The 12,317-nt window shown below is 41.2% G+C and overlaps 1 protein-coding gene across 1 annotated transcript in view; it reads left to right on the top strand.

The window, feature by feature from the left end:
- XDH (xanthine dehydrogenase) overlaps window positions 1-12,317 on the top strand; it is an 82,688-nt gene that overhangs the window by 33,268 nt on the left and 37,103 nt on the right. The window contains exons 13-15 of the mRNA XM_061625000.1: window positions 362-455; window positions 1,672-1,781; window positions 11,935-12,119. Coding sequence (XP_061480984.1) covers window positions 362-455; window positions 1,672-1,781; window positions 11,935-12,119 — 389 coding nt within the window. The remainder of the gene's footprint in view (window positions 1-361; window positions 456-1,671; window positions 1,782-11,934; window positions 12,120-12,317) is intronic.

The raw sequence follows: 12,317 nt of genomic DNA, 5'->3' as shown, positions 1-12,317 counted from the left end.
GCAGAGCCCATCAGAGGGCTGTCTCTGTCAGATCCTAATAGCTTTTGATGGGTTAGGGATTAGGATTGCTTCCAAGTGAATCTTCATATCCAGGACTTAGCTGAACCAAGATGGAGACTTGGAGAGATGATGCCTTAACAAGCCCCTTGTGTCCCAGAGCAGATTTCCACTGAACAATTTATTATTTTATAAATTCCATTTTGGGGCTTTGCCTTTCTTTCTTTCTGCTTCTTTGTGTTTGGTGTTGCCCCCTTTCCCCCCTTGCTTGACTAACTAACAAGTAGGTTTATTTTTTTTAAGTATTCTAGTGATGTCTCTTGAGCTGATTTCTAAACCGTGCATGTTCTTTATTGGGTTTCAGGCTCTTGGGGGAAATATAATGACTGCAAGTCCAATATCTGACCTAAATCCAGTGTTTATGGCCAGTGGGTGCAAAGTGACTTTGGTGTCCAGTGGTAAGTCATCCTAAGCTTTAAGTAAGAATGGTAGACATCATATATCCACAGTCTTTTTGTTCGCTTAGTATGGAGGTAACAGCCAGGGAAATCTGTGCTTCTGTTTCTCTGTGGGGTAAATCAGGAAGAGCTGCACTGCCCATTGTTTCCAGCAGCTTCAATGGGCAACACTCCATCTCATTGTCACAATGCTTCTGTTTCAATTATGAATTTTAACTGTTATTCTTCTAAACACTTTATGGACACCACTTAGAAATTCTGAATATTAAGCGGTATATCAATACCTGAAATAAACAAAACAATAAAATGAATAGCTCCTTCTTTTGCTTTGCCAGTTTTGATGGTAAATATTCTCCAGATAACTCTGAATTCTCAGATAGTCTTTAAATGTTCTCCACATATTTTCTCTCTGTATTTGGTTTCGATATTTGGTATGTGACAGCTGATATTTTGTAGTATTTGATAGCTGATACACACCAGTGTTTTCTATTGGGCTGTATTGGTAGCTCATATGCACTGGCATACCAGAATGGCCACCAAATGTTTTTCTTTCAGGAAACGCTGTCCATATATCAATATGTGCACTAATGCACAAACACCATCCAGCTGTGGAAGATCGTGGCTGGCAAGCTTTTTTTTTTAATGTACTTGTCGAATGTACTTTTTAAATAACCCAGAGTTCACTGGAAATAGACACATAGGAAGCTGCTTGGTACTGAGTGAGGTCATTGTTTCATCTGTCTTTGTATGGTCCTTTGCAGCAGCTCCCAAAGGTTGTTCTCAGCTCTACCTGGAAATGGCAGGGGTTGAACCTGGGACCTTCTGCATGAAAACCAGATGCTCTGCCATTGAGATAGTTTGAATACCACTGATATGTAATATTTAACAGACCTTGATGGTTGACTTTATGCCAATCTCTGCCTGTCTCTTGGTCCATGTCATTGTCTTGCCTTGTGACAAGTTATGTCTGCAAAGACATCCTCTCTGGAAAGTAGTTGCTGTTCCCTGCCGCTTATCCCATTTAGAGTGGTGTTGGGGAGACCCTTATCCTGCAAGAAGATGCTGATCCCAGTCTTATGACACTACACAAGCATAGCTCCATAGTGCAAAGACAGTTTCATTTCCAAACATGAATGAATATTTTTTCTTTATAAAATAGGATATGATTTTCTTACACACTCCACTCACTTGTGTGAACTATCTTTTTTCCTTACAGAGGGAAACAGGACTATAAGGATGGATGAAACATTCTTTACTGGTTATAGGAAGACTATCCTTAAACCTCAGGAACTACTGCTCTCGGTCGAGATTCCCTTCAGCAGGAAGGTGAGGTGATTGGAACATACATTGTTTGAAGGCTAGGTAGAGTTACTCTATTGTAAGGACAAATATAATCTCACTTGGTTATGTTGATCCATCCTTGATAGGCCTGTATTCAAATCTGAGTGGGTATTTCACAAGTCCTTGGGAGTGCAGGAAAAACACAATGTGGCATTGGGTACAGAATTTAGCTTCTTCAGAATTTTGGCTTTTGTTTAATATACAGCCACAAGAGCAGCTGTATTCTGTAGCCAGCATGGATTTTTTTGCATTCCACAATGATAAATCGAAAATACCCCCCATGCCATTCTGAAGCTTCCCATAAGCTCATTTCAGAACAAAACCTTACAAAACCTACAGTTCTCAGAAATGCTTGCTTAATAACCATCTAAATTTTCATGGCGATACACAAAACAGTCAGAGAGAATTGAGAGTTCAAAGTGTAAAACGAGAGAGAAAAAACCAGACCCTTGGACTTTTTTCTGTCAGAGTTCTCATAATTTGTTCAAATTGATTAAAAACCAGCCATGTTCACAGAGTAACTGTAATCCTATTACTGACCTTGCCCCATACTCTGACCTTCATCTTCTGCAGTTTAAAAGTTTAAAAAATCCATGGCTGATTTTTAATTAATTTAAGAAATTTACCATTGGAGTCAATGATAAGGATGGGCATGCTCAGTAAGAACCAACTGTCAGTGTTCCAAAAACCAGACTCACAGCTACTGGGGTTGGCTAATCAGGGGTCACACCCACACTAGACCTTTATTTCTCTTGAGACAGTCCTGGCTTCTCCCAAAGTATCCTGGGAAGTGTAGCTTGTGAAGGGTGCTGAGAGGAGACTGCTATTCCCCTGAGACAGCTCTAGTGGCCAGAGTGGTTTAACAGTCAGCTGCTCTGATTGAAGGTCTGTGAGGGGAACAGGGTATATCTGAGCAACTCTCAGCACCCTTCACTAACTACACTTCCCAGGATTCTTTGGGGAAGCCATGAATATCTAAAGTGAAATAAAGGTTTGGTGTGGATGTGGCCAGGGATAGCTTTGGTTTAGATTTGGGTAGGAGACTACATGTGCCTGCTGTAGAATAAAAAGGTGGAGGAAAAGCTGAAAAACAATGATACTGTTCACAGTATTTTCCTTTTGGAAAAGAAAGGGGCTTCCCCTCCACCCAGTGCCCACCCACCCAATGTCCTCCGCTCCTCCTTCCTCCCTCCCCTTCCTGCCCCTCCCCCAGGTCAGTTTCACCTAACCTAAGCCTGATTGCAGAGGAGTAAATCCTATTGAACTCAATAAACATGCAAATGATCAGTCCATTCTCAGCTAACTTGAACAGGATCCCATTTCTTACCTCTTGGATTAAAAAGCAGATAAATTCACTTACAGGCAAAAAAATCCTTGTGGTTTAACAACATACCTATACCCAACAGATATTTTTTTATCAAACTTTAAAAAGCAGGAAAATTGGGTTAGGGTCACCATGTGCTCAGAGGCACATGTTACCAAATTCTTCCAAGCTACTCAGGAAGTGGATTGGACTGTGAAAGACCAACCCAAATTGTGTTTGCATTTTTACACATTTGTAGGGCAGTGCAATATCTCAGAGAGGAGGTCAGGTCTCCTGCTCCCCTGGTGCATTCACTATAGCTGCCCAATTTCCCTGCTTTTTAAAGTTTGATAGAAATATCTATTGGCTACAGCTACGTTCTTAAACCGCAAGATTTTTTTGCCTATTAGTGAATAAAATGCCTTAGTTTCTCATTCTTATGGTGGCAAGATACTCTTTAAAATGTTGGGCAATACCTAAAATCTCAGAAACTAGAGGAATGGCTAAATAAGATTGCCAGCTTGGAGGTGAGTCTTCAGTGCCCTGCAAAGCAATAGCTGTCCTGGGCTTCAGGCAGCAGACCTTCCCAGCCAACTGTAGATGCCAGGGATTGAACATGGGCCCTCTGCATTCAAAACATGAACTCTGCCACTGAGCTATGCCCCCTTTCCTAAAAGGCTCTATGAAAGACTTATTCATCCATTCAAGGGTATTGCCCAGCAATCCAGATATCAAACACAGCCCTTTACACAAAGAAAAGGCAGATGATTTAGTGGACTATGTCTGATGTTCAGACTGTGAGATGGCAACCTTAGGACCACTGCCAGAGCAGCCTCTGAGTGAAGGAATGCAGAGGTTCCAGGGTCTAAAAAATGACAGAAGGAGTGTAGAGATCATCATTCCTAATGTGGAACCCTAAATGTGATGGTAGTTCAGCCCTTATATGTTAATGGATATTATTTTTTTGAAAAAGTTATACTCAGCCTAATTTTCAAAGAAACTCATGGCAGCTAGTTAAAGGAGCCATGGGTGCTCACTCTGTATTGACACAGCAAGTGAAGAATTGAAATTGGTCAGATCTGTCTATTGCAATTTATATAATCATGACTGGGCTAAGCTACATGTGTGTTTTGAAGGCTCTGTATTACATTGGGGGGGGGGAATCGCACATATCCTCTCTGACTTGAGCAATGAAATGTTATCAGAGAGTCTTTTCATATATAAATGAAAGTGGTTGTTATCATTTGACTAGTAAAAAAACCCAACAACCCCATCATATGATTGCATCTAGACAATATGAGTTGGCTTGTGGTTATTCTGCGTATCGTGTCAAATTCTTGCATCCCTGACAGTAACCAAATAATTGTTTTTTAAAATTTGTGGCATAATTCTCTCTCCTCAGGGATGATTTAGCAATATAATTGTTAATATGCCCCAAGTTGCAACTGGATCCTTCCCTTCTAAAGGTTCCCCATCCTGCTGCCCATCTACCTCTTACCATGTTTTTGGATTAGTTGTGGAAAATCATGTGACGCCCTTCTTTTAAAAGTTAAAAAATAGCAAAACACTCCTCAGCCAACTTATACATTTAAGGTAAGAAACATTCCCCATCCCTCCCACTCCAAGAAGAGTTAAGCCCCCCAGCCTGCTTGGGGGTCCCTCTGGACTGTAGGGGGCCCCAGACCTGAGCCCACTGGTCTGGCCCCTCTGGGCCCACTGCATTAGATTATCTGTGTTGATAATCTGTACCAATACTGAACACTGAGAAGGAAACAACATGATCTGCAGTGTGGAACGATTAAAGGAATAATCAAATTGAGTTGTAAAAACAATTATTTTTGCCTCTTCTCTGCTGCAGTGAAAACATTTATTGTTTGATGATAAATCATAAGGGTGAGTTGAGGACAAGTCCCTCTTGTTCTCCTCCAGCTTACAGTAGTTTTCCAGCAGTGGAATGCCATTGATTTCAGTGAGGTCATGTCATATTTATTTTAGATTTTCCTTCTTTCCGTTTCCCAAGGTCTCAGAACATGTTCCAATATAGTATAAGTATACTGTTATTAAGTCAGCATGGACTACTTGTTTCTATGTCACAGACTGAGGATCACAGAGAACTTCTAAATCAGGGGTGAGGAACCTGTGTCCCTCCTCCCAACAGCCCCGGTCAGGGATGATGGGAGTTGTAGTCCAATATCTGGAGGGCCACAATTTCCCCACTTCTACTCTAAATGGAAAGCAGGCCTATTCCCCTTCCTCTGCTGGGTTCTTTGAACTTCCCAACAAGGTGGCTGATAGTCAGGGCTAGAAGACCTTGTTCCCAATTATGTGTAGAAAATTAACCTACTGATGGTTTGCCTAATAGAAAAGGAAAGTTGACAATGCTCTCTTTATTTTTTGCATTTTTGTTTAAATGGATATTAGGCAGTATCCAGCTAACTCATTCTGTCAGGGCAATGATTTCCACTTGCACAATGAAACTCCCTCCTGTGCATGCCCACTATATCAGTTCTGGGGAATCCCTCAACCCTCTAGAGAAGATTTGAGGAGGGCACGGGGAGAGGAGGTGGACATTCCATTGTGCAAGCAGCACTCCTTGTGCCGATGGAATGAGTTAGTAGGACAGCACCCATTGCTTTTTTATTTTGTGCATAGTGTACTCTGGTTAAAGATTTCTGAAATATTAAGCAGTTTAGAAACACTTCTGAATAAATATATAAATGGTCATAGTGGCTGTTGTGGGAAAAGATGGTCAAAGGAGGTGGCCCTCTTTTGGTGAATCAGGCTGACTCACACTTTATGATTTTAGGTGTACATATGAAAATTTAATTACACCTGTTGAAACTTTCTCTTCTACACAACTTTTAAAGGTGCAGGAGCCCTGCCCTCTTTTTGCATCTGGTCGCCCTAAGTCCAGGGACTAGTTTAGTCTGGCCCTACAACTCTGTACCTAATGCTTGGAGGAGTTAGGAGGGACGCTGAGAAGTAAGTGCCCTGAAACCTGAAGAAGGCAGCTTCAACTGTCTTCTGGACTACAAGAAATTGAGTAATTACATGGAGTAAAATGTTGAATTGCCCCTGTGCTCTAAACCAGGCGTGGGGAACCTTTGGACCTCCAGATATTGCTGAACTACATCTCCTGTCATACCTGGCCCTAGGCCGTGTTTGCTGGGACTGATGGGAATTGTAGTTAAGCAACACCTGGAGAGCAAAAGGTTCCTACACCTTTTCTAAAGTGAAATGCATACAGAACTGTTAGGGCACAGCTATATGGATCCCAGATATGCTATGTCCCAGAAAGAGATGGAATCTTCTCCTTTTTTACATTTAATTTTTAAGTGTGGCTCTGTGGTGGTTGTTAACAATCTGATTCCTTTTTCCTCTACTATCTTGTCCTTTTTCCAATCTGCTCTGATAAATTTTTTTGACTTTGCAGAGAAATATCTATATTATTATCAATATTTATTCAAGAGTCTCCTCTGGTATCAATCTTTATTCTGAACTCTGTAATGATTGCCTATTTACATTCTTTTTCAAGTGCAAATTAGGCAGATAATTACCCATCAAGTTAGTGTCTTCCCCTGTCCTCCTTCTGTCTGTCAATTTCTTAAGATGTTCATTGAAAAACCCTTCCTCCCTCAATTACATGAGGCTTGCTTATTTTAAATTAGCTATGTAATGTAATTTTGATATTGGAGCTGACCAGGCAAAACCACACCACAGCGGAGCAACATTAAGCCATTTCTAGCATCATGGTTCAAAGTTTTATAAATCCAAAATACAGGCAAAAATTCTGAATACGTTGATTCCTTGGCCAGAATTAAAATTATTTGAATAATTAAAGACATTATTTAATTAAATTAGTTTTTATTTAATTCTATAATTAAAACTGATATCGGGCATCAACACTGTGAACTCCATCTGATTAACCTACCTTGCAGTGTTATTCTTGCACTTTTGTATATTGTTAATTTTGTAAATTGTTAAAAAAATAAATACACATGCTGTCATCATTACCAAATAGAAACAGGCTGTCAAATCCTCTCATTAATTTTAACAATGATCTAGCAGGATCCTCACAACAACCATGTGAGATATGTTGCTTGCGCCTGGGAGCGGGAGACAGGTTCTGTGCGCTTGTGTGTGTGTGTGTGAGAGAGAGAAAGTGTGACTGAGGCTGCAATCCAATGCACATTTACCTGGGAGTAAGTCCCATTGAACCCAGTGGAGCTTACTTCTGAGTAGACATGTATTGTATTGTATGCTAAGAAAACTTGCAAACCAAAACCTCACCGCACATGCTGGGGACTGTGAGGAACAGTGGTTACAGCCAGCACAGTAGAACATTCAAACACCCCCCTATCCTATCTCCTAGGAGAGAGGGGTGCATACATGGTTTCGGCCTAGATTTCTTTTTTAAAAAAGGGAAGGGGGTTCCTAATTTCTGACTTGACTTGCGATAACAAAATATGATGATACTTGCAACCTGGATGTCAGGGAGAGGGGGGAATAGCAAGGAAACAGCTGATGATGTAGTTGGGGGAGTGAGAGTATTGATGGGGTCAAGTTTTCATTTATCCTTCATTAGTCGCTTTGAGGGGTTGGGGGACGGAACTGGATGGTTACACGATAGAACTGGATTGTGTGCATGCTGTGGGGGGAGGAGAGCACAATGGGCATCTTTGGCATGTTTCCAAATGCTTTGAAAATGAAGTTGGGGATTACAGTTCCATGGCATTGACTGTTCTAAGAACATCAGAACATTTCCAGTTTTTATAAACAAATCTTAACCTGAAAAGGCAGTATGAGAGCGAGTTCAGAGATGATTTCTAACACAAATCAGACAGGTGCACATGGACAGTGTATTTTATGAAGAGTAAAAAGCAGTCTTTATGTTTGCTCAGCTTTTAACTAAGAAACATTCTAATAATTATCACAGGTAACTTGTCAGGCATAATATAATGATGATGATAAGCCCATTAATGCACTTGATAAAATAAGAAGCATAGATATTTTGAAATGGATTTAATTAATTTTTAACAAAAAAGGAACCAACCACTAAAAGCAGTATTTATTACATATTTATAACATGTTTATTACATTTATTACATTTTTCCATTTAAAAAGTTCTGGAAAAAAATACTGAAATGAAATAAAGAAAATATAACGTGTGAAACATTTTAAGAAAATAAATTAAACATGAGGCTGATGTATATTAAAAGGTAAACATGAATGATGATAAAAAGGCAGAGAGTTAATAGTTTAGCTTTAGCAAGATGACTGGATTCCCTGCAGTGCAAACTCTAGCTGTGCTCCTCCTACCCTGTGAGTAAACAACAAAAGTTCAGAATACAGCAATCAGTGTATTGTAGTGGCTACCATCAATACCTCATTGATGTAAGTGAAAGGGAGTACACATTTCAAGAGCTGACATAGAAAGTTACATTTGATAAAGATTAACGCTCACATTATCGATGATTTCAAAGTGGATTACAAAAAAAGCGAATCAGAAAACAGCTGCGGAGAGTTGCAACTTCTACATCTTCTCTGCAAAGATAGAAAATATCAGAAATAATGGATAATCCTATGGCAAATCCGATTACTGTGGAAACGGAGCCCATCGCTCGTCCCAGAGCATAGTGCAATATAGAATTTTTGTGACTGTCAGGCTGGCACTGACTGCATGATACTTGATTATGAAACAATTAGATCAAACTTTTCCAGCATTATCACATCCTCAGAAAGAATATCTTGTCTGCTTTGCAGGAATATGTAGCAGTTCAATCTGAGCCTCAGTACAAATAGTGCTTAGGAGGACCGAAACCCTTGCATTTGATCATTGCAGTGGCATAGTTTAATCCAGGAATGAGGAACCTGTGGCCCTCCAGCTGTTGCCGGACTGCTGGGGCAGATGAGCTTTGTAGTCCAACAACATGTGGGAGGCCATAGTCTCCCCAACCTTGGTTTAATATCTTCCTATTCTATGAGGCAATCGGTGAATTTTGCTTTTAGCAATATAGCTCATAATTTTATTAATGTCTGATTTTATTCCGGAGGTGACTCACAAAGTATCTTTGTTTGTGTTAGCAGCTCGGAAACTTCGAGCTAACTTCATCTCTGTACATCTGAGGAAATAGTTGCTTTGTAAATGAATCTATGCGTTTTTACTGTTTTGGTGTATTTACTCTGTATTTATTTTACTTTTGTGTCGGCCTTTGGCCCTGCATTTTTTAAATAAACTTTGAATATAGCTCATCATGCAGTCCTAGCACCCTCTGCTGTGCTTACATAAAATGGCATTAAATCCTGCTCACTCCCAGGAAGTCTTACTTGGAAGTAACCAAGACTGCAGCCTGTTATCTCGTCTTACAGGTAGTGTCATTTTACAGCATAGCCAACTGGGCATGAAACATTAAGAAACACGAAGAGGTAGTTTTTCCCAGCAGTCACAAAAGCCATGAAAACCGCAGAACTCAGAGCGGTCTCTGCCAGTTCCCTTTTCAGTAGTTTGAATTTTTAGATTATATATTGCTTCCCACACATTGACATCCTTTAATGGTCTTTAGTGCAAAGCAAAAAAGTGGATAGGGCTAGGTGTAGGGGCAATTTTATTTTTTACCACTTGGTGTTGTGCTTGTGCAGCCAATATGACAGGATAGCATTGTGCCAGGGCTTCTATGGGTGAATTTTGAGTGAAGACAGAATAGCACAGTGACAACAGAATACCTTTTCCCATCATGTGCTCCTGGCCTCTCCCTGCATTACAGCAATGTTTTGATTGCAATTCCTGAACATTATTTTAAAAACACAACTCTCAAGTTGAGACCCATGGCCAAAACTGCCTGAGCACTGGGTGTTGGGGCTGTGTTGCGGAGAGCACCTTTAACAAAACTTCATAGTCTTCTGATGTGGCAGATGCATCTCTGAGGTTGTTCTGAGCTACCTGCCACTTTCATATATAGTTTAATGGAATTCTCTAAAAGTATGGTGTTGTATAGCTGAAAGGACTTGGCAAAATGTTTGAGATGGGGGGGAGTACAGTGGAGTTGCATCTTACACAGCAGCTCGGTTCTAAAGTCAGTGTGTTAGACAAAAATTGTGAAAATCACCCATAAAGTGCAGTATGAAAAATATGTCTCTTTAAATATTAGAATCACACTCAGTGTGGCAAGATGCTCATACTCTGAGAGGCATGCAGGAACTGAGACCAACTGAGGGAACAACAAATTCACATCTCCCATCTCGCACTCATTCTGGGGAATACACTCATTGAGTGGAATGGCAGGTGGAATTGCCCGCACTGGTTTTTTTTTTTTTTTGCCGAGCACATATAGTTGAATTCGCATAAATTAAATGTACATATGATGCAACTCCACTGTACAGTGTAAAATTCTTTATAAAAGAAACATGATTTATTTCAGAAGCTGGGTTGTTGTGAGGACCTGTTGAATGCCTGAGTTGGATACTTCAAGAAAATAAGAAAAGCCTGCTAGATCACACCAAAGGCCTATCTAGTTCAATTTCCTGTTCTTAGGGGCTAACGTGATACCTCGGGGAAACCCACATGCAGCATATGAACATAATAGCCTTTTCCCTCTCAAGTTCCCCAGCATTCTGAGAGATGTCTTTCGGCCCTCTGGCAGTTGTGCTGTGTTGTGCCGCAGGGTACCATCTTGTCCCCAATCCTGTTTAACATCTATATGAAGCCATTGGGAATGGTCATCAGGAGATTTAGGGCAAGGCATCAGCAGTATGCTGATGATACCGAGCTCTACCAGTGTCTGGACTCGATGGTGACCTGGATGAGGACCAGTCCTAGCAACAGGGCTGGTGCCAGAGGGCAGCCAGGTCAGGCCCTGCCCAAGGGGCCCCTGAAGGGCCTCTCCTTAGGGTGGGTGGGTAGTACTCCTTTCCACATTGTGCCGCAGCGTTGGCTCCCAACCCTGCAAACGGATCACAGAGAGGGAGCTCCCAGACACCCCTACTACTGTGTAGGCCCGTCATGCCTGCCTGCACGCCCCACCTACCTTCCCCTTGAAGTAAATGCTGGCCGCACTGTGGGCACATGCCTGCCATCAACCAAGATGGCGTCTGAGACTTCCCTAAGGGGCTGATGCCCCTGCCTCCATATTGGTTGATGGTAGGCATGCATGGCCAGCATTTATTTCAAGGGAAAGGTAGGTGGGGCATGCAGATGGGTGCCAGGGCCTGGGGCAGGCTGGCACCCAAGTGGCCTGGCATACCTTGTGCCAGTCCTGCCTAGCAAGATGGATGGAGGTGCTGTGGGTAGGTGGTTCCCGAACTGGGATAATTGGTCAGTTGCTAATGTTATGCAAACAATGTGATTAAAATAAGAGAACCAATATGAGAGATTCTTGCCTCTTGAAAATGAAATGTTTGCACTTCCCAGAAAAAATTAATGAGCAACCTCTGAGTTTTGAATGAGGGATCAGTTGGTTTAGCACAAAATGTGAAAAAAGTTGATATGCTAACATTTTAAACTGACTGTTGCTCACGATTTCAAGACAGTTGAGTGCCCCCAAATGAACATGTCTGCAACCAGCTCAGAGAGAAGATCTTGGGCACTGATAAAATGTAGGTTTCCTTTTTAGTGAAGGGTCTTGGTTCCAGAATGAATGGTGCATGTTGTTACATAATTAGAATTATTTTTTGACCCTTGCTGCCCTGAAGTAATGAAAACAAATGGCATATTTTCCTGGAACTCTCTGATCTTCATTCTATTCCTAGAAATGAGCTCTTGGCCTGTCCATTCTATTGATCCCACCTATGCTTAAAGAGAAGAAACAGACAAATCTATGTTTCCTTTTCTTGTCCTAGGGTGAATATTTCTCAGCATTCAAGCAAGCTTCAAGGCGGGAGGATGACATTGCTATAGTGACCTGTGGGATGAGAGTCCTGTTTCAAGAGGGAACTGATCGAGTACAAGATATTAAGCTGAGCTATGGAGGAATGGCTCCCACAACTGTATTGGCTGTTAAAACTTGTCAGGACCTCACTGGAAGGTAGAAGAATTAGACCCTGATGTCGCATAACAGAGGAAATTATGTACCTGCACAAGAGTCTTAGGTGCTGAACCCCCTTGCTGACAGTTTCTGTTACCATATTGACTGTGCTGGTCATGCTGTTTTTTCCATTGCCCTTATCAGTAATGTAGATGCACTAAATATGAATACATATGAATAAAATAGGGATGGGGAACC

Source organism: Rhineura floridana, chromosome 4 (assembly GCF_030035675.1).
Source record: "Rhineura floridana isolate rRhiFlo1 chromosome 4, rRhiFlo1.hap2, whole genome shotgun sequence".
Lineage (NCBI taxonomy): Eukaryota > Metazoa > Chordata > Lepidosauria > Squamata > Rhineuridae > Rhineura > Rhineura floridana.
Note: the sequence above shows the minus strand (reverse complement) of the source record. Positions and strands in the feature narration are given on the sequence as shown.